Here is an 18,547-nt window from a genome sequence, read left to right on the forward strand (position 1 = left end):
AGTGAAATGGGGATGCAATGCATAGAATGATGAAGAGAAAAATGAACAATATAAAAAGATGGTTTTCCATCTCATTCAAGTTGAAATGAGTTTTTTATTTAAGAAAATTTTCTATTTTGGACACGACAATGACATGGGCCAAACAAATTTATAATTTCGTTATATATTCTTTGAGAAGAGTTTTTTTTTTGCCTATCTAAAAAGATGTATTATTTTGAAAAGAGAGTAATAAACAGAGTCAAATTTTATCATATCTACCCTCCTTCCACATTTATATGTTGCATATTTAGGTACATGGATACGAGGTCAGGGGAGAGAAGGTTCGTAGCCAACAACCAGAAGGGCCAAAGAAAATCCATTTCTTGATTAGGAAGGCAACTTAGTAATAGTAACAAGTGAGTGGATTAATTCAAGCATGCGAGTCCATAGTCAACCATTCGGTTCCTTATTGCTCTCTCTCTCTCTCTCACACGATTTCACCAGCGCAACATGTTTGGCCATTTCCATGCTTAACTAACTTTAGGCATCCCCATAACTAGTCTTTATTTTCAATCTATTTGAAACAATTAAGAACAATTATTTTGTGGTAACTTGAACAAGATTAAATGGTGGTGCCTATCCAAAGGAACAAAAAAAGAAAAACACTAAAATGAGGGCCTTCAAAGAATGATAAAGAGAAAAATAAGACCCTTAGGACTGCATGTGACGGGGGCAGCAACACAATAACCTGCGGACTCCTGCCGTCCTAAAAGAACTAGGAGCACAGTACCCCTCCATTTTTGGAGGTCGAATTTTCTCTTTCATTCCTTTCAGGATCTCACTCCTTGCGTTTTCAATGTCACAGCAGCACGTCGCCACATGCTGTTCTAACTGAACCATGCTCATCATCAAAACACTCGCCCTCTCCTCGAAGGTCTGCATAAACTGAGGAAATTCGACAGCTAAGCTTGCAGAGCCTGCCAGATGACTCATTTGGCCCTTCAACTTCTTTACCAAGAGGTTGATGTCCTCCAGTTCTTGTATCACAACGTAGCTCTTCTTCTCTACAGACCTTATTGATTCCACGCGCTGCATCATCTCTTTCTCATCTCTCTTCCACAAACCATCCAACCAAGAGGCCAGCGGACCCCAACTGGTTAGGGTGGCGACGGCGGCGGGCAGCGCGGCTAGCACCGGAGGGGCATGCAAGGCCACTACAATCACAGAACAGATGAGAGCAGCGGCGAACAGTGTCACAAATATGATGTTGATCACCTTTCGGCGCGATCGCAGGCTTCCGATTTTCTCGGATTGGCGCCTCCATTTCTCCAGCTTCCCGAGCATTTCTTTGTGCTGTGAAATCACCTCCGGAAATTTCTGAAGGAAGTCATCTGCGAACCTTGCGGCGTCTCTGAATCCGTCGAGCGCTTCAGCCGTCGTTTCCTTGGAATGAGGGTGCTTGTGGAATGCGAACCGGAGCATCATCAGCTTGTCTCTGCTGATATTCAATTGCCGTTGCAACTCATACAAGCAGCCCAACGTGTTGGAGCTGAGGTCGAAGTAGTCCTTGACAAGGGAGAATAGTGGATCGTTGCTCCATATATCTTTCTTGCTGTCCAATATCACCTTGGCAGCTTGGTGGTTGGTGTCGAGAAGACAAGCTGTGGCTTGGCTTAGAGAATCAAAGGAGAGGGAAGGAATGCTGGCACCACCTTCTTCGCGATGGCTAATGCCGCGCATGATGTCCTTCACTCGCTCGCGCAGCTTTGTTTTATACTCGGACAGGTTGGGATCTTCCTTGCATGCGTGCTCATAATGGCGTACAAGTTTTGAATAGAACCCTGCTGATCTCCCATACTTGATCCCCATTCCTCTCTTTCTTTCTTTTGGGCTGCCTCTTTTCTGTGAGGAAAACTGCTGGTAATCTCGGGGAAAGGAAATTCAAGCTATATATATATATGTGGAGAAAAACACTACACCAGTATGGTAAATTAATTCTCAAAGTAGAAAGCTTTGCTCAATGCTGGGAAGGAGAAAGGTGCTTGAGATATATATACATATTGGAGCGGTTTGAGAGTTGGCCTCTTTACTTCCAGAAGGAAGAGAGGCGACCTCTTCTTTTTCTGTTTTTCTTCGCTGGAACAAGTCCACAGAAATGCCGATCAAACTTCTTGGCGGTTGAATTCTTTCGCAAGGGCTCCTCTCAGCTGGTGGAGGCGACTTGCCAATGTCAACGCATGGAGGGCGTCCCTTGCCACAAGTTGGAAGCAAGAGAGGACCAGGTGCAATGTGATTCCCCACTTTTGGTGTGCTACTGCACTTTTGATCACTCACCATCTGATTGTATCCTAAAGATGGAGAGTGATCAGGGGCAGCAGCATACTAAAAATGTGCAATTACATTGCACCTGATCCTTTTTCAATCGAAGCTGGGTGTGCTGTCCCGTAGACAGGAGAGACCAATGTTATCAGTATGGATCTGATATAAAATTTTAAAAACTATACCCACATCCATGTATTAATCTGACTTTTCGATCCGGACCTGAGTTTTAATCAGGTCTTCTAATTTTTCACCATACTCGAACTCTATAGGGTTTGGTTCGGGTCAGGTCCGGGTAAACCAAACAACCCTAGTTTTACCAACCAGATTTCTGCCAAGGTCTTAATCGAAACTCGTGTCGGGGCCGGATCTGATATAAAATTTTAAAAACTATACCCACATCCATGTATTAATCTGACTTTTCGATCGGGACCTGAGATTTAATCAGGTCCTCTAATTTTTCACCATACTCGAACTCTATAGGGTTTGGTTCGGGTCAGGACCGGGTAAACCCAACAACCCTAGTTTTACCAACCAGATTTCTGCCAAGATCGATGATGGGACACATGCATGCACAGACAAACACACACACACAAATCCAAAGGCAAAACAATTATCAATCATGCTAGCTGTGATAACTCATATCATGATATTTTTGAAATATTGCAAAAATATTTGTCAACTGTCTAATTACACATTTAGATAAAAACATTAATGCAAGTTCTGCAGGGTACTCGTCCGAGTACCGTCCTTATTCACTTCCCCATGGTCTTTCGCAACACAAATATATATGTTCTTGCCAAAATAAATTATGTTCTCAACTTGGAGGGGGTTTGGCGTAGTTTGATGGGGGCCTAGCCTCAGACAGCCCTGTCCTGTCGCCAAAGCTGACGTCCAGCATAGGTCCTGGGGTTAAGGGTTCTAGCCTCGGAGTTTTACGCCTCCGAACCGATGACTGTAGGTGTGGCAGGCTGAGCTAGCGCGACCAGGTCTTCAAACCTAAACACAGTTTCTTTGAGTGATAATTAAAAAAAAATGTGATGTTCTCAAGCTAGTTGATTTTTGAGGGGACTTAAATAAGTCAATATCACTGCAGCTTGACGGTTTCAGCATCCGAGTAAGACTTGGTTTACCTTGGGCGTGTTGCCTAAGTCTGTAGCTTATGTAACACGATCACTGAATATTGTACGAGCCAAGTGTGGGTAATTAACTGAGTCAGTTGCATCTCCCCAGTTTCTTCATTTTGGCCACAGGAGAAAATGACAACCAATCAACAATTGTGCCCAAGTATTTTATATGGACACATTTGATCATGGTAACATGAGGTACAAAACCTCTTGTTTTTTTTTTAATTCTTTTGTTTGTTTTTCATAAAAGTAACTAACCTTATAGACATGATTTATATGTTTTGCTTAGCGAGAATCAGCTCTTCGATAATCCCATTATGGCAAGCATGTAGTTGTTTATAAGGCTTTAAAAATCAACGGCCCACAATATGCAATATCTTCTCAACTCATAAATTCATGGTTTCAAAAGATACCAATCAAACTTTATATTCTTACCAACGGGTGCTCCGCTTGTCTGGTAGGAGCACACGTCCCTTTGTGTTGGGAGGTTGCAGTTTCCAAACCAAAACCTAATGGTATAGTTTATAACTGGTAGGGATCTGTCTAACTCCAACTTGCCTTTCAAAAAAGAATGTTATATTCTTAGTATTTGGATCATGCTGAATCGATGTATGGTGTCTCATTAGGACAAAACTATTTTTTTTTTTTTGGATTTATAACCCAAAAAAACTGCACTCAACATGAAGACCTGGTTGTCCTGGCTCAGCTTTCTCCGACAGAACATCCCGTTTCGAATGCTACTGAGAGGTTCACTAGAGATCAGAAATTGTTGAAAAAACAACAAGATGTTTTTTCTTTTGTCCCTTTCAGGTGATCGGAAAAGAAAGAAATAGTTGATATATTCAAGATAATTACGTATTTACAAAATACCGTTCCAATTGGTCTTATTTCATCAAATCCGCGTTGTGATATGGGATATAAACAGTTCTAATAAGATATCATTCTTGAACAAAAATCCATTTTACAATCATCGTGACACGGCAGCTTGTTGTTCATGAAGATGCTTGTTGTCCGTGATCGATCAGTTCCTTCGAGTTATTCGTGCAATTGCTTTGTTTGCTTTCCTTGCATAGCTTGCCATGCCATCGGAGGCCTGCCCCTCAAGAAAGGAAGACATGATTACTTATTCGTGGTGGTAGACAGAAAAAGTCAGATGTGCGTTCTTAAGTTATTATCAAAGACCATCACTACACAAGGAGCTGCAGGGCTGTTCTATGATCATATTTGGGTGTACTTCTGACTCCCCACCTCCATCATTTTTTATCACGATTTGAGGGTTTTTGGACGTTTATGGGATAACACATTTCAACTAAACTACAATACATTTAAAGGAAGTGAGATTTTGAGATTGGTTCATTCATATTCCAAGGTAATTGTGGAAACTTCAAGGATCGATCTGGCTCTAGTGGTCATTGTTCGTCTTAAGTGTGGAACCAATAAACTCGGAACACCATATGGTTTTTAGATTTCCAAGACTTACATGTATTTGACTCCAAAGTCTTGAATGTGGTAGCTAAGGTTCCTTTTTTCAATAAGGATGGGGAAACCACCTTCGAAGGGGCATAAACTCGAGTGCACCCATCTTTGACTTATGCGAGGGGGATAATGCCTACAATTATCAAACTCTGACTGGCCTATTCCAACTATGCTAACCCTCGAGTCATTTGGTGGCTAAGGTTCATGTATCCAGACCTTAATGAGCTCCAATTGGTTAGTGCACTGTTGTACTTGTAGGGTTCTTCTTGGCCGCAGCTTGATAACTTAAAAAGAAAGAAAAAATATCTTCACTGCAAGGAACCAGACCATTACTAGCGCTAAATTACACTACAAGAAACATGTGGATTAGCGACGACCTAAATTCATCGCTAATCCGATGCTAATCTATCGCTAAACAGTTTAGCGACGGATTAGCGTCAGATTAGCGACAGAAAACTTTCATCGTGATTTTTTCGATGCTAAGTAGTGCCAGAACTTATCCGCCGCTAATTCCGTCGCTAATTTGCGACGGATTAGCGACGAATATGATCCATCGCGAGTCCTTTGCTATTTTAAATTAGCGATGGATCATATCCGTTGCTAATTCTTCGTTAAATTTTAAAAAAAAAAAATTAAAAAAAATTGCTCGTTGCCGGTGCGTTCTCCGGCAAGAAGCAATTTTTTTTGCACAACCGGCGCGTTCCGGCGCCGGGACGCTCTTCCCCTAACAATCGCGATGAACCAGCGCTGCCTCCAGTTGCATCTTCCTCACCCTCTCCCTCCGCCTCTTCCCTTCACTCTACGGCTTCTTCATCCTCCTCCTCCATGTGACCACCATCGTTGCCGCCATATTTGGTTGAGCCACTACAACAAAGCAGTAGATTAGCGACGACCACATTCCGTCGCTAATCCGTTGCTAACCATGTTAGCGACGGATTAGCGACAACGCGGCGACAGTATGCTTACGTCGCGAATATTTCGACGCTAACTGGCGACGGAATAATTCCGTCGCCAAGTCCGTCGCTAATTGCGACGGAATAACGAGCGCTATATTTCGTCGCCAATCCGCCGGTACTAAACGGCGACCACGGCGTGGCGACGGATTTAATTTCGTCGCTAAGTCGTCGCTAGATTAATATGAATAGCGACGGAATCATCCGTCGCTAATCCGTCGCAAAAACGAAAAAAAATCAAAAAAAATTTATTTAAAAATTAATTACCGAGAACTGTACAATTTATATTTCCTGTACAATTTATATTTCCTGTAAATAAAAAACAAACCACACAAAAAAATTCATATAACAAGTATCTATAATAATTAATCGTTCCACCTTAAAACTAAGAAGTTTAATTATTTACAATTCAACAATTACAATTAGAAAAAATAAAAAAAATAGAACTTCTTCAACACAGTCCTCTAATCATCGCCAAGATTTTGTGCGTCTTCTTGTTCATTGTCTTTATCTGTCCCTTCAGCTCCACTACCCTGATTATCGCTAGCAGCCTACACAAGAAAAGAACAGTCAGTATTGATAAACAAAATATAATGAAATAAATTACACACTATATGTGATTCTATCATGTGCTCATGTGTGATCTAAGGCAATAAAAAAACTCTATATGTGATTATATCATGCTCATATGTGTGCTAAGGCAGTCAAAAAATTGAATATGTGATTATAGCATGTTCATATGTGTTCTAAGGCATATAAAAAAACTCTATATGTGATTCTACCATGCTCAGATGTGCTTTAAGGCAGGCAAAAAACTATATATGTGATTCGATCATGCTCGTATGTGTGCTAAGGCAGTAAAAAAATTGAATATGTGAATATAGCATGCTCATATGTGCTCTAAGGCAGGCAAAGCCAAAAATTTTATATGTGATTCTATCATAAATGATATATAACATGTTCATATGTGTTCTAAGGCAGTTAAAAAACTCTATATGTTATTATAGCATGTTCATATGTGTGCTAAGGCAGTCAAAAAACAGAATATGTGATTATAATATGCTCATATGTGTTCTTAGGCAGTAAAAAAACTGAATATGTGATTATAGCATGCTTATGTGTTCTAATGCAATCAAAAAAACTTTATATGTGATTCTATCATGCTCATATGTGCTCTAAGACAGACAAAAAGTTAAATATATATATATATATATATATATATATATATATATATATATATATATATATATATATATATATATATATATATATATATATATATATATGTGATTCTATCATGCTCATATGTGTGCTAAGGCAGTAAAAAAATTGAATATGTGATTATAGCATGTTCATATGTGTTCTAAGGCATCTAGAAAAACTCTATATGTGATTCTACCATGCTCAGATGTGCTTTAAGACAGTAAAAAAAACTATATATGTGATTATACCTGAGAGGGACCTGGAATCGAAGATCCCCTATCCTGAACAACGGCCTTGATCTCATTTCGGAGAAAGGGGGCGACGGTGTATTGGAAGTAGTTATTCAGTGATTCATTAATGATCTCGCGTACATCATCACCGGAAAGAATAGTCGGCTGCTTGGAGCTTATGTCGGCGCAAGAAGTTGGTGAGCCGTAACTGGAAGAACCAATAACTGGTGAAGTGTTCATATTACTCCCAAACCCGAACACGCGACCTTTTTTGGGTTCACCTGCTGCAGTCACCCATGCTGTAGGATCAAATGATGGATGATGAGTAGCGTCTTCGCCATATCGCTCTACCATTTGTTGCTCATATGCCTCCTACAAAATAATGTTTAAAGTATTCATTAATAATTAATGATAACATTATGATGACTTGCATATATATTGCAATGATTATTAATAGAATTAATACATACCGTTGTCGTTCTCGCCTTCTCTGATACGAAGACTCCCGTGGTCTTCCGTTTATGTGTTTCTACAAACACATCCTTATATGGTACACTGCCTCCTTTTTCTGCTTCCTGCGAAGTTAAATGACAAAAGATTTAGTACACAAATTTGCAACAATACTTATAAAATTAATATTATATATTGATGAGTTACCATTTTCTTTAGGTGGCTCCCAAATGTCTTAGATCCACCTGTGTGTAGATGGGCTTCGGGCATCTTCGATCGATTTTGTGAAGCCTTCGCAGAGCGATTTTTAAATACATCTCCCGCCCACATATCGCACATTTCATCCCAGTAATCTCTCCTGATAGTAATAGGACCATGGCCCTTCCACAGTAATGGATCATCTACTACGCCAGATGCTTTTTTTGCTGCAGTCTTCATAGTGTGCAGCATGTCTGCAAATCGATTGGCAGCCACCTTCTGCCACACCTTCCTTGCATCATTTTCTTCCATCGTAGTTGCAAAGTGATTCGAAGCTTACAAATATTTTCAGAAAGTTAGTAGACATTGCTTAAATAAATTAAATATGAAACACATTAACTATGAGGAACAACTGTATACCATGAATGAGGACCACAATCTGTCTAACACCTCCTTTGGGTACTCTTTCCATTGAGCAACTGGTCCTGGTAGATGTTGAAGAAGTGAATTCCTAATCTCCCGTACTACTTCTTGTGGCTCAAACCTCGTGCTGCACATGAATTGTTACATAGTAAATATCAATATAAAATATTTAAAAGATATGCAATAATTGAAAACAAAATACTTACGGTCGATTATCGATATACACTATTCGAATGAGTCTTCTTGTGCCAGCCTGAGAAGACCCTGTTTCCTGTGTTGGCTGTTGACTTGTGCGATCAACTGGTGTAGGTGGGTCGTGTACAGGCGCAACATCATCTGTAAAAAAATACACACCAAGTTCTCAGAATGTGCATTTGAACTAATCAAGCATCTAATTAGTTATATGATATACCTATCACAGGAGCCCGTGAAGATGAAGGTTGAGCCTGGCTACTACTGGATGAGCGACCACTATAACCTCCACGAACCATATTCTAACAAATAACATATGTCATACAATACATTCAAATAATTCACATCAAGTATTACAATGCATTCAAGTCATTCACATCAAGCATTGCAATGCATTCAAATAATTCAAATCATTGACATCATGTATTGCACTAATTCAAATCATTCGTTAATTGCATAAATTATAATACATTCAGATAATTGAAATCATTCACATCAAGTATTACAATGCATTCGAATCATTCGTATCAAGTATTACAATACATTGAAATAAAATTTTTAATCATTCACACCAAGTATTGCAATACAACTCACATCAAGTATTACAATGCATTTAAATAGAGGTTTGTAGTATAAGATTTTGCTCACTAGCTTGAGAATTCTTCCTCGTCACTAGTTTGACTTTCTTCTTCTTCTTCTTCTTCTTCATTGTTTGTCCATCCACTTGGTACATCATTTGGATCACATTCCTCTATGAATGTTTCATCATCCAATGGAGATATGACATGCATATCATGCGCAACATTGTGACCATAAGCGAAGTCACAGACATCATCTGATTGATAGTAATCACTGTCTTCAGCTAACTCATCTTCTTGTAACTGATCATACTCGGGGTATAGTTTGGATTTCACCTTGCAAACTGCCCACCATTCATTTCTATCTGACTTTTTTATACTCGGATATGAAGTATAATAAACTTGTTGAGCTTGCGAGGCTAATATGAATGGTTCATATGTTCCAAACCTGGATTTATGATTCACCTCCACAATGCCGGAAGCTTTGTCGAGTCTTGTTGCAGTTGGATCAAACCAATGACACTTGAATACCGTAACCCTGTTATTCATGCCTAAGTAAGTCAACTCCATTATTTCCTCTATAACACCGTAGTAATCATGTTCATTTTCACCGTAGCTGCTACCCTTGACACACACGCCACTATTTATCGTTGATTTGTTTATACCGTAGTCTTTTGTATGGAATCGATAACCATTTACGATATACCCGTTGTAGCATTGCACAACTTTGGTCGGACCATTTTCTAAATCACATATTCCTTGATCTTTAACATCACCATGGCGAACCTACGCACAGACATAAACAATTATTGTGATCACGATCAATTAAGTAACTTAGTGTTGTTTATAAGTACAAAATTTATGTTAGCTTCTTTACCAACTGTTTCAACCACTCCACAAACTTAGTTTCACGTTCTTTTTGTACTTCTGCATTAGTGAGATGTGAAACTTTGCTTTGCAACTCCAGATCAAATCGTCTGCAAACCACAAATACTTATATTACCGAGCCATGTATCCACATATAGAACATAAAAGGATTTATAATTGAGTTGCATATACATATACTTACTCGATGTATGGGTCGATCGCTGAACAATTAAAAAGAATATAGATGTGTGCTGCATCTTGCTCTCGATCTGTCAATAGCCTTGATCGGCAACTACCAAATGCATGCCCAAGTCGTTGAATTATCGACAGCTTGTCAGCTACAGTTACTTGTTCTCCATCATCGTTACGGGGCGGGCATGTGTAACGTGTTGAAATATGAGGTTCGAAGTACATAGATGAGAAATTTGAAATCTCTTCTAAAGTGTACGCCTCACAAATAGAGCCTTCTACTCTTGCTTTATTACGAACCTTTTTTTTTAGGTCGAACATGCATCTGACAAGAATATACATTTCAAATTTTAAATATCTGTCATTAAAGAGACAAATATAAAAAAACATATACCTTTCAAATGGGTACATCCATCGATATTGCACAGGGCCACCAACCCTTAGTTCATATGGCAAATGTATGATCAAATGTTCCATAACATCGAAAAATGCTGGCGTAAATATCTTTTCTAACAGACAAACAGTGGTGATGACAGAGTCCTCGAGATTCTTTACATCTGATACAATGACCTCCGATGCGCACAATGTTCTGAAAAATCCGCTCAACTCAGACAATACCCCCCATATAGGTTTGTCTAACATATCATGGAATGCTAGGGGTATCAATCGTTGCATAAAGATATGACAATCATGGCTCTTCAACCCATATAATTGTCCTTCGTCAATCTTCACAGCCCGAGCAATGTTAGAGACATATCCATCTGGAAATCTCAGTTGTCTCAACCATTGACATACATGTTTTATTTGATCAGGTCCGAGCACGTACTTCGCCTTTGGTTTCAGTACTTTGCCATTATACTCTTTGAGTTCCAATTCTGGTCTTTTACATATTAATTTTAAATCCATACGGGCCTTCGGATTATCCTTCGTTTTTCCTTTAATATTCATTACTGTATTGAACACATTATCAAACACATTTTTCTCTACATACATCACATCCAAATTATGTCGTATCAATAGGGTCGGCCAATACGGTAGTTCCCAAAAAATAGATTTTTTCGTCCAATTGTGTTCCTTCCCAAATCCACGGAAGGGTGTAGGACTACGGGCATCTGTTAATACATCTGGAAAGTATCGCAATCTTCTTAAAATCTCTATGCCAGACAATCTTGAGGATGGACCTTCCATTTCAGTTGTGCCTGCTGTAAATGCATTCTTTTGACGTCGGAACGGATGATCGCTGGGTAGAAATAGACGATGGCAATCAAACCAGCAAGGCTTCCTTCCATGCCTCAATCTAAAAGCTTTGGAATCCTCCATGCAGTACGGACAAGCCAACCTCCCATGTGTGCTCCAATCAGATAACATACCATATGCAGGGAAGTCACTGATTGTCCATAGAACAGCGGCCTTCATGTTGAAATTTTGTTTTTGTGGGCATCATACGTGGTAACACCGTCATCCCACAGTACTTTTAATTCATCAATCAATGGCCTTAGATATACATCAAGATTTTGGCCAGGTGAGGTCGGACCAGGGATCAACAGAGACAAGAAAAGATTTGGACGTTTCATACACAAGCTTGGTGGAAGGTTGTATGGAGTTACAAATACTGGCCAGCATGAGTATGGAGTTGATCTACCCCCAAATGGATTAAATCCATTTGTACATAGACCAAGTCTAACATTTCGCACTTCCATTGCGAAGTTCTGATGAGTACGATCAAAGTGCTTCCAAGCTTCAGCGTCAACAGGATGCGTGATCTTGTTTTCATCGTGTCGAACTTTATTTGCATGCCATCTCATGTGTTTAGCTGTCTTTGAAGACATATACAATCGCTGCAATCTAGGAGTGATAGAAAAGTAGCGGAGCGACTTGTATGAAACTTCCTTTGATCTCGTGCTACCATTGCCTCTTGTCTTTGGCTTGAACCGAGGATGCCCACATGACGGGCATGATATGTCGTTTTCCTGCTCCTTGAAATACAACATGCAGTGATTTGGACAAGCATCAATCTTTTTGTAACCCATACCTAGAGCGTTGACCATAACTTTCGCACGATAGAAATTTTGTGGCAATTTCTCATCTTTAGGCAACATACTCTTCACAATCATGCACAAACGGTCAAAACATGATTGACTCAAATTATACTCGGACTTCAAATTCATTAGTTGAAGAACTGCAGACAAGATAGTGTGACTCTCACAACCGTTCCAAAGTGGCTCATCAGCATCTTTAAGTAAATCATAAAATCTACTAGCTGCATCGTTTGGTGATTCTTCATCTACGACAGTTCTTACATCACTAGAACTCATAGCAGAACCCAGTTCTGTTCCTGCAGCATCAAATATCAAATTCGTATATGGATTATCGTGCACCACATTCACCCGTGCATCAAAATCGTTTCTAAATTCTTCTCCATGAAACGCCCAGTTTTGATAATCACTCACAAAACCCTTCCTGTATAGGTGATGTCTAACGCCATGAGGTTCTACAAATCGATTATTCTTACAAATCTTGCAGGGACACCTAATCCGACCTGTGGGATCTACCGTACTGACACTCGCCGTTGCAAATTCAATAAAACTATCGACACCATCCATATATTCATGCGATAACTCATTGTCCACTATCCTACGGTACATCCATTCACGGTTTGCAGTCATTCTGTCGTATGATGTTACGAATAGTATCCTAACGAATTAAGAAAAAAACAATCAGAATGCGACGATGAAGAAAATATCAAATTTATCATGCAATATACTATGTCAAACAATAACAAGAATTTTGATGCATGCATTGATAACTTAATATTTTCATGTGCAAACTATTAATGACATGATACAATCATTTGAAGCATGCTTTTATTATAAAATTTCACATGGAAGTCAAAATCAAATTGAAAGTAACTACATGCAAGCATGGATACAATTACATCAAACATTGCAATACATCATAATCATTCATATCAAATAAATGGCAAACATGTACCTGCAGCAAACACACTTCAATATCTCACTAACTACTACCATGCTTAGCATGGACTCCGTACTCCAAAAATAAGAACACTTCCATATTTCTACATTAAAATCATGCTCAGCATGATCTCCGAACTCCAACAAAGCAGTCCTAGATATCAACAACAAAGTGAGTGTGCGAACAATAAAGTGTTGCATTCAATAAATTAAATAACATGTGATACGTTTGCATCACTTACTCACCACGGGTATTTACCCGATTTGCATTGTTTTTGTCATTTACTTACCACAGGTGGCCGAGCACGAGTTGGTTCCGTTGAAAAATCTGCACAAAAACAAAACAAATTAAGTAACAAACTAACTAATCATGAAACAAGATGAAACACTAACTAAAAAAATTAAAACAAATTAAAACAACTCTAACTAATTGAAAGAAGAGAAAAGAAAAATAGTATATATGTTAAGCCAAATCTAACTAGAAGATGCTAATTTAACAAACCAGCTATAACATGTTGAACCAGTCGACTAACATAAAGTCATAGACAATTTCTAATCTGAACTACTTAGCAAAGGAATAGTAAATCAATCAATTAGTTTACTACAAAAGATGTGAACTCCGTTTAACCACCACTATCATAAAGAATTCAAATAGCCCTAATCTAACTAACTGATTGTTAGAACATTAAATACCAATCTATCTAAGAAAAATATAATTATAAAAGACTAATAGATTGAAATACTCTAACTAACCAGATTTCAAGAAAACAAATTGAAGTAAAACTAACTACCAGTAGACATTAACAAACTAACAAATTGATAAAAATTTATGAACTACTCTAACTAGAACAAACTAACAAATTGATAAAAATTTATGAAATACTCTAACTAACCACAGTTGATTAAATCTCAACCTAGCCAGTTGATTTCGATTTGATTTTTTTTTTTATAATTAATTTTTTTTTTTGAATTTTAAATCTCAACCTAGCCAGTTAAACCACCTGCCTTTCCGGCAGGGAAGGGGGTTAAACCCCCTGCCGGAAAGGCAGTTCCGGCATGGGGGGTTGACCCCCTGCCGTGCCTTTACGGCAGGGGGGGTCGACCCCCTGCGTTTTCGGCAGGGGGTCGACCACCCATGCCTTTCCGGCAGGGGGTCGACCACCCCTGCCGGAAACGCAGGGGGTCAACCCCCCATGCCTTTCCGGCAGGGGGTCGACCCCCCCTGCCGGAAACGCAGGGGGTCGACCCCCCTGCCGGAAAGCACGGGGAGCGGCGGCTGGTGAGGTCGCCGGTGGCCGGCGCAGTCGACAGCAGAGAGGGGGAGACCTGGAGCGAAGCTCGGGGGCCACTGGGTCGCCGGAACTCAGAGCGGAGGCGAAGAGGTGGCTGCAGGGAGGATCGTCGGTCGTCGGCAGCTGAGGACGCCGGTTGTGAGTCGCCGGCGAAGGGGAGACAACACCTCCCGGCAGCAGCCACAGAGGAACAACAGGGAGGAGGAAGAGGTCGGCGGCGGGTCGCCGGTGCTCGGAGTCCCTGGCGCAGCCGCTAGCCAAGCAGGGAGGTCGGCAGCGAGGATCGTCGGCGAGGCGGCGGCGGCGGCGGCCGGACGGTGGCGAGAGCCGACGGGCGGCGGGAGGGAGAGGGCGGCGGGCGGGAGCAATACAGCGAAACAGGAAAAAGAGAAAGAGGGATGGGATTAGGGATTTACGCGATATTTAGCGACGGCTTAGCGACGGAAACATTCCGTCGCTAAGCCGTCGCTAAATCAAAATACAAAAACTGTGACGAAATATATACTGTCGCTAATCCGTCGCTAAATTAGCGACGGATTAGCGACGACAGAGTTCCCTCTCTAAATCCATCGCTAAAATGGTGTTCTTGTAATAAAAAGTAGCGACAAAAAATTTAGTCGCTAATCCGTCGCTAAGTAGCGACAGATTAGCGATAAAATTTGTTTCTTCGCTAATCCGTCGCGAATTAGCGACAAATTCTATCTCTAGCTAATCTGTCGCTAATTAGCGACGGAAAAAATCCGTCGCTAATTTCCGTCGCTAATTAACAATTTTCTTGTAGTGAGCGTCGACCACCAGCGCTGCCTCGCACACGCGCTGGTACACCTCCCATATGGTGTCAACCGTGCTGATGGCCATATTCGAGGGGTCGGTGTCGGTGCTCATCTTCACGCGGACGGGAGACTTCCTGCAGTCCATCAAGTCGTACGTCAGAGAAGACGACGCAGAGGTGATACTCAAGCTCGCGGGGGGTCTCTGTGTGCTCATATTTTCCTTGGAGTGGGTGGTGTTGTGCTTGGCATTCATAATGCGCTACAACGCCTATGTTGTTGAACTGACGCGTTCCGGCGTCGGCGACTCCGACAGGCTCCAGTGGCTCCCCAACAGCAGCCTCCTCTTCGTCGCCACTCTCTTCGACTCCGGCAAGCTCCAGGCTTAAATCGAACAGGAGGGACAAACAAAGGGAGAAAAAAAATTGAACGGAGGGAGGGAAAATTTCGCGCCTCAGGTGGGACGAAAATTAGCGCCAGAATTAGCGAGGGAATTTTTCCGTCCCTAATCTGTCGCTAATTAGCGACGGATTAGGGACAGAAAAATTCCCTCACTAATTATGTCGCTAATTAGCATTTTTTGTAGTGTTTTGGCGACGAAAAAATGTTGTTGCTAATCCCTCGCTAATTAGCGACGACTTTAGCGACGGAGATATTTTCGTCGCTAATTTTGCAAATATTTCAAACGTTAGCGACAAATAGTTTTCGCTCTCTAATCTGTCGCAAATTGGCGACGGAAAAAATCCGTCGCAAATTTCTATCGCTAAGTAGCATTTTTCTTGTGGTGTTAGCTTAAAAAAAGGTCTGCAGTAAAGACCTTTATTGGCACTAACGTAGCACCAATAGTTTTTCCAGGAAAAATACTAATTTGCAGTGTCATTGAATGAGTTTTTACTGGCATTAAAATAGTGCAAAAAAAAGCTTTTGTGGTGCTAAAAGAAAAAATGCTTTTTCTGGCGCTAAAAGAAAAAATGCTTTTTGTGGCGCTAAAATAGTGTCAGAAAATGGCTTTTCTTGTGCTAAAATTGGACACAAAAAGTGTCTTTTCTGGCATTATTTTAGCGCCAAAAAAATGCCTTTACTAGTGCTAAAATATGTTTAGCAAAACATTTTTAATAGAAAAAATATACTATAATATAGTAGTAATAGTAGTATACGATAAATTATACTAAAATAATTTAGAGCTTAAATTTATCAAAAAACCTAAAATATCATATATTGTAGTTAAAAAAAATATGGTTATTTATGTGAATTTCAAAGAAATGGCGATAGATGCATGTTAGAGTTTATTTTGAATCACAAGTATGAATATGCACAGTTTATTTTTGAAAACTAATCAAATGAACTACATTGAAAATAAGAGCTCAAAAAGTAAAAAAGAGCAGACGTTTAGTTGTTTGATATTCTTGTATTCCCTAGTAGCTAGACTTAGACACAAGTTGAAGTGTTTGATTCCCATGAGGTCATCTGGCCTGGGAGTCACTGACCCAAAGCTTGTTACACGGGTCACGAAAACTAAAAATTTGATATAGTGCTCAATAAAAAGAAAGAAAAAGTATGAAAAATTGAATATCTAAAAGAAGAAAAAGAAATAAAGTTAAGAGCAAGAAAAAAAAAGTTCACTACTTAAGAATAAATATTGAGAAAACTTGTACAAAACACACACACACACACACACACATATATATATATATATATATATATATATATATATATATATATATATATATATATATATATATATATATATATTTGATTTTTTGAGAATAAAGCATAAATGATTATAATATCTAGAAAAGTAAAAGAAAAAGTTTTACTCTATGGTAGCATGTAAAAGACTCTAATTTTGTTTTGAAAGTGTAATGGTATGAAATATTTGTGAAAACAAAATCCTTAACTGTCGAATGTTTTGTGACTTAAAATTTTTATGCATACATGACAGAGATGTTTGTGGGTAGCATTACTGCGAACCCTCACGAGAGCTTACTCGTCCACTAAGATAACCAAGGGGTGTAAAGGGTGTGTTGCATACGCTAAATGCAACCATGATTCTTACGAAAGTAAGTTAGCACTACAAGAAAAATGCGTAATGGCGACGAATGCTATCCATCGTTGTACATGTTTACGACAGATTTTGTGATGGATATCATCCGTCGCATAACCCTAGTCGCTAAATTACAACAAAATTTATCTTCCGTCAATCCGTCGCTATGTTGTGATGAACCCCAAAAAACCACACTCAACATGAAGACCTGGTTGTGCTGGCTCAGTGTGCCATACCTACGGTCATCGTGACACAGCAGTCTGAAACTCCAAGGCTAGGATCCCTGCCTTGCAAAGCAAGTTATATGTCCCCCCCCCCCCCGAACAGGGGAGTTAGCTACATCTCATGTTTCGGGGGTCCCAAAGAGCACCACGTATGTAAGCATGTGCACCAGACGTGGGATTTATGTATGTTTTAGTTGCAAAGGGTAAGATTTTCAGCTGGCACAATGTATGGATTTTGAACTACTCAACGACTGTCCGAATTTGTTTCTGTATTTTTAATTTGGATTCATCAAATTCTATTACTGATCGAATATTGTCAGCACAATTGTTAAGTCGGGCCAGATTGATTAATATCTTTGAATAATATTTAAGAAACCTGAATTCAGCCATAGATATTTTTACTAGGACATTGTATATCGTTGGGATTAATTTATTATTGACAATGATAATTTATCGTCGTGATATTTATAGTCGGTAATGACTTGTTTTCTCCTAAAAATGGTTGGACCTTGTTTTATTTTTCATTATACACCCAAAATATTCTCCTATGCATTAAACTTTGCAGCAAAAAATGTTATGGCGAAAAAGAATCAATGGGAAACATAAGGCTAATTACTGTGTTAGGTCATTGATAAGAAGAATCTAATGTTGAATATTCTTAATATAACGAAAAGAACTTTATAAGATGTTTCCTTGTTTGAAACAACTAAAACTTCGAATAGTCTGTAATAATGATAAAAAAAATACAACGGAATAAGAATCTAATCTAATGTGGATCACTCTTGAACGGGGCAAACTGATACCTTAGAAACTAATTGTCTAAGAAAAGTAGGAAATTAATAAAAAATAACACAAAATTGCATAAAATAACTAAAATTTATCAATAATCAATCTTCATTCAGCATTGCCATTTCTCTATGGTCTATACAAACGAGATATCCTACTCCTATTGAGTATCTGAGATAGATTCAAAACCAAACTAAGATCTAAACAAAAAATTACATAAAATATCCAAGTAACCAAAATGGATCCAATGGATCCTTAGTTCAGTTCTATCC

General features: G+C 39.4%; 3 protein-coding genes across 4 annotated transcripts; 1 reads left to right on the forward strand and 2 right to left on the reverse strand.

Annotated features, from left to right (window-relative positions):
- Nucleotides 1–690: 690 nt before the first annotated feature.
- LOC149812851 (UPF0496 protein At4g34330-like) lies at nt 691–1,848 on the reverse strand. Its single transcript, XM_089990991.1, has one exon. The coding sequence runs from the start codon at nt 1,846–1,848 to the stop codon at nt 691–693; it is 1,158 nt and encodes a 385-aa protein (XP_089847117.1).
- A 368-nt stretch (nt 1,849–2,216) lies between these two features.
- LOC149812852 (uncharacterized) lies at nt 2,217–15,610 on the forward strand. Its single transcript, XM_089990992.1, has 4 exons — nt 2,217–2,322; nt 4,499–4,580; nt 5,647–5,756; nt 15,237–15,610. Exons 1-4 carry the CDS (start codon nt 2,217–2,219, stop codon nt 15,608–15,610), a joined length of 672 nt encoding a protein of 223 aa, XP_089847118.1.
- On the reverse strand, nt 6,102–13,661 carry LOC149812853 (uncharacterized). Of its 2 annotated transcripts, XM_089991912.1 has the most exons (4): nt 13,450–13,661; nt 8,771–8,852; nt 8,565–8,694; nt 6,102–6,405 (listed from the first exon to the last, which is right to left on the reverse strand). In XM_089991912.1, exons 2-4 carry the CDS (start codon nt 8,847–8,849, stop codon nt 6,306–6,308), a joined length of 309 nt encoding a protein of 102 aa, XP_089848038.1. In that variant the 5' UTR covers nt 8,850–8,852; nt 13,450–13,661; the 3' UTR covers nt 6,102–6,305. The 2 variants fall into 2 exon arrangements, with proteins under 2 accessions (XP_089848038.1, XP_089848039.1); XM_089991913.1 differs by lacking the exons at nt 8,565–8,694; nt 8,771–8,852; nt 13,450–13,661 and adding an exon at nt 7,306–7,535.
- Nucleotides 15,611–18,547: the final 2,937 nt, after the last annotated feature.

The sequence above is a fragment of the Nuphar pumila genome, chromosome 16 (assembly GCF_984573655.1).
Source record: "Nuphar pumila chromosome 16, dmNupPumi1.hap1.1, whole genome shotgun sequence".
NCBI classification, from domain to species: domain Eukaryota; kingdom Viridiplantae; phylum Streptophyta; class Magnoliopsida; order Nymphaeales; family Nymphaeaceae; genus Nuphar; species Nuphar pumila.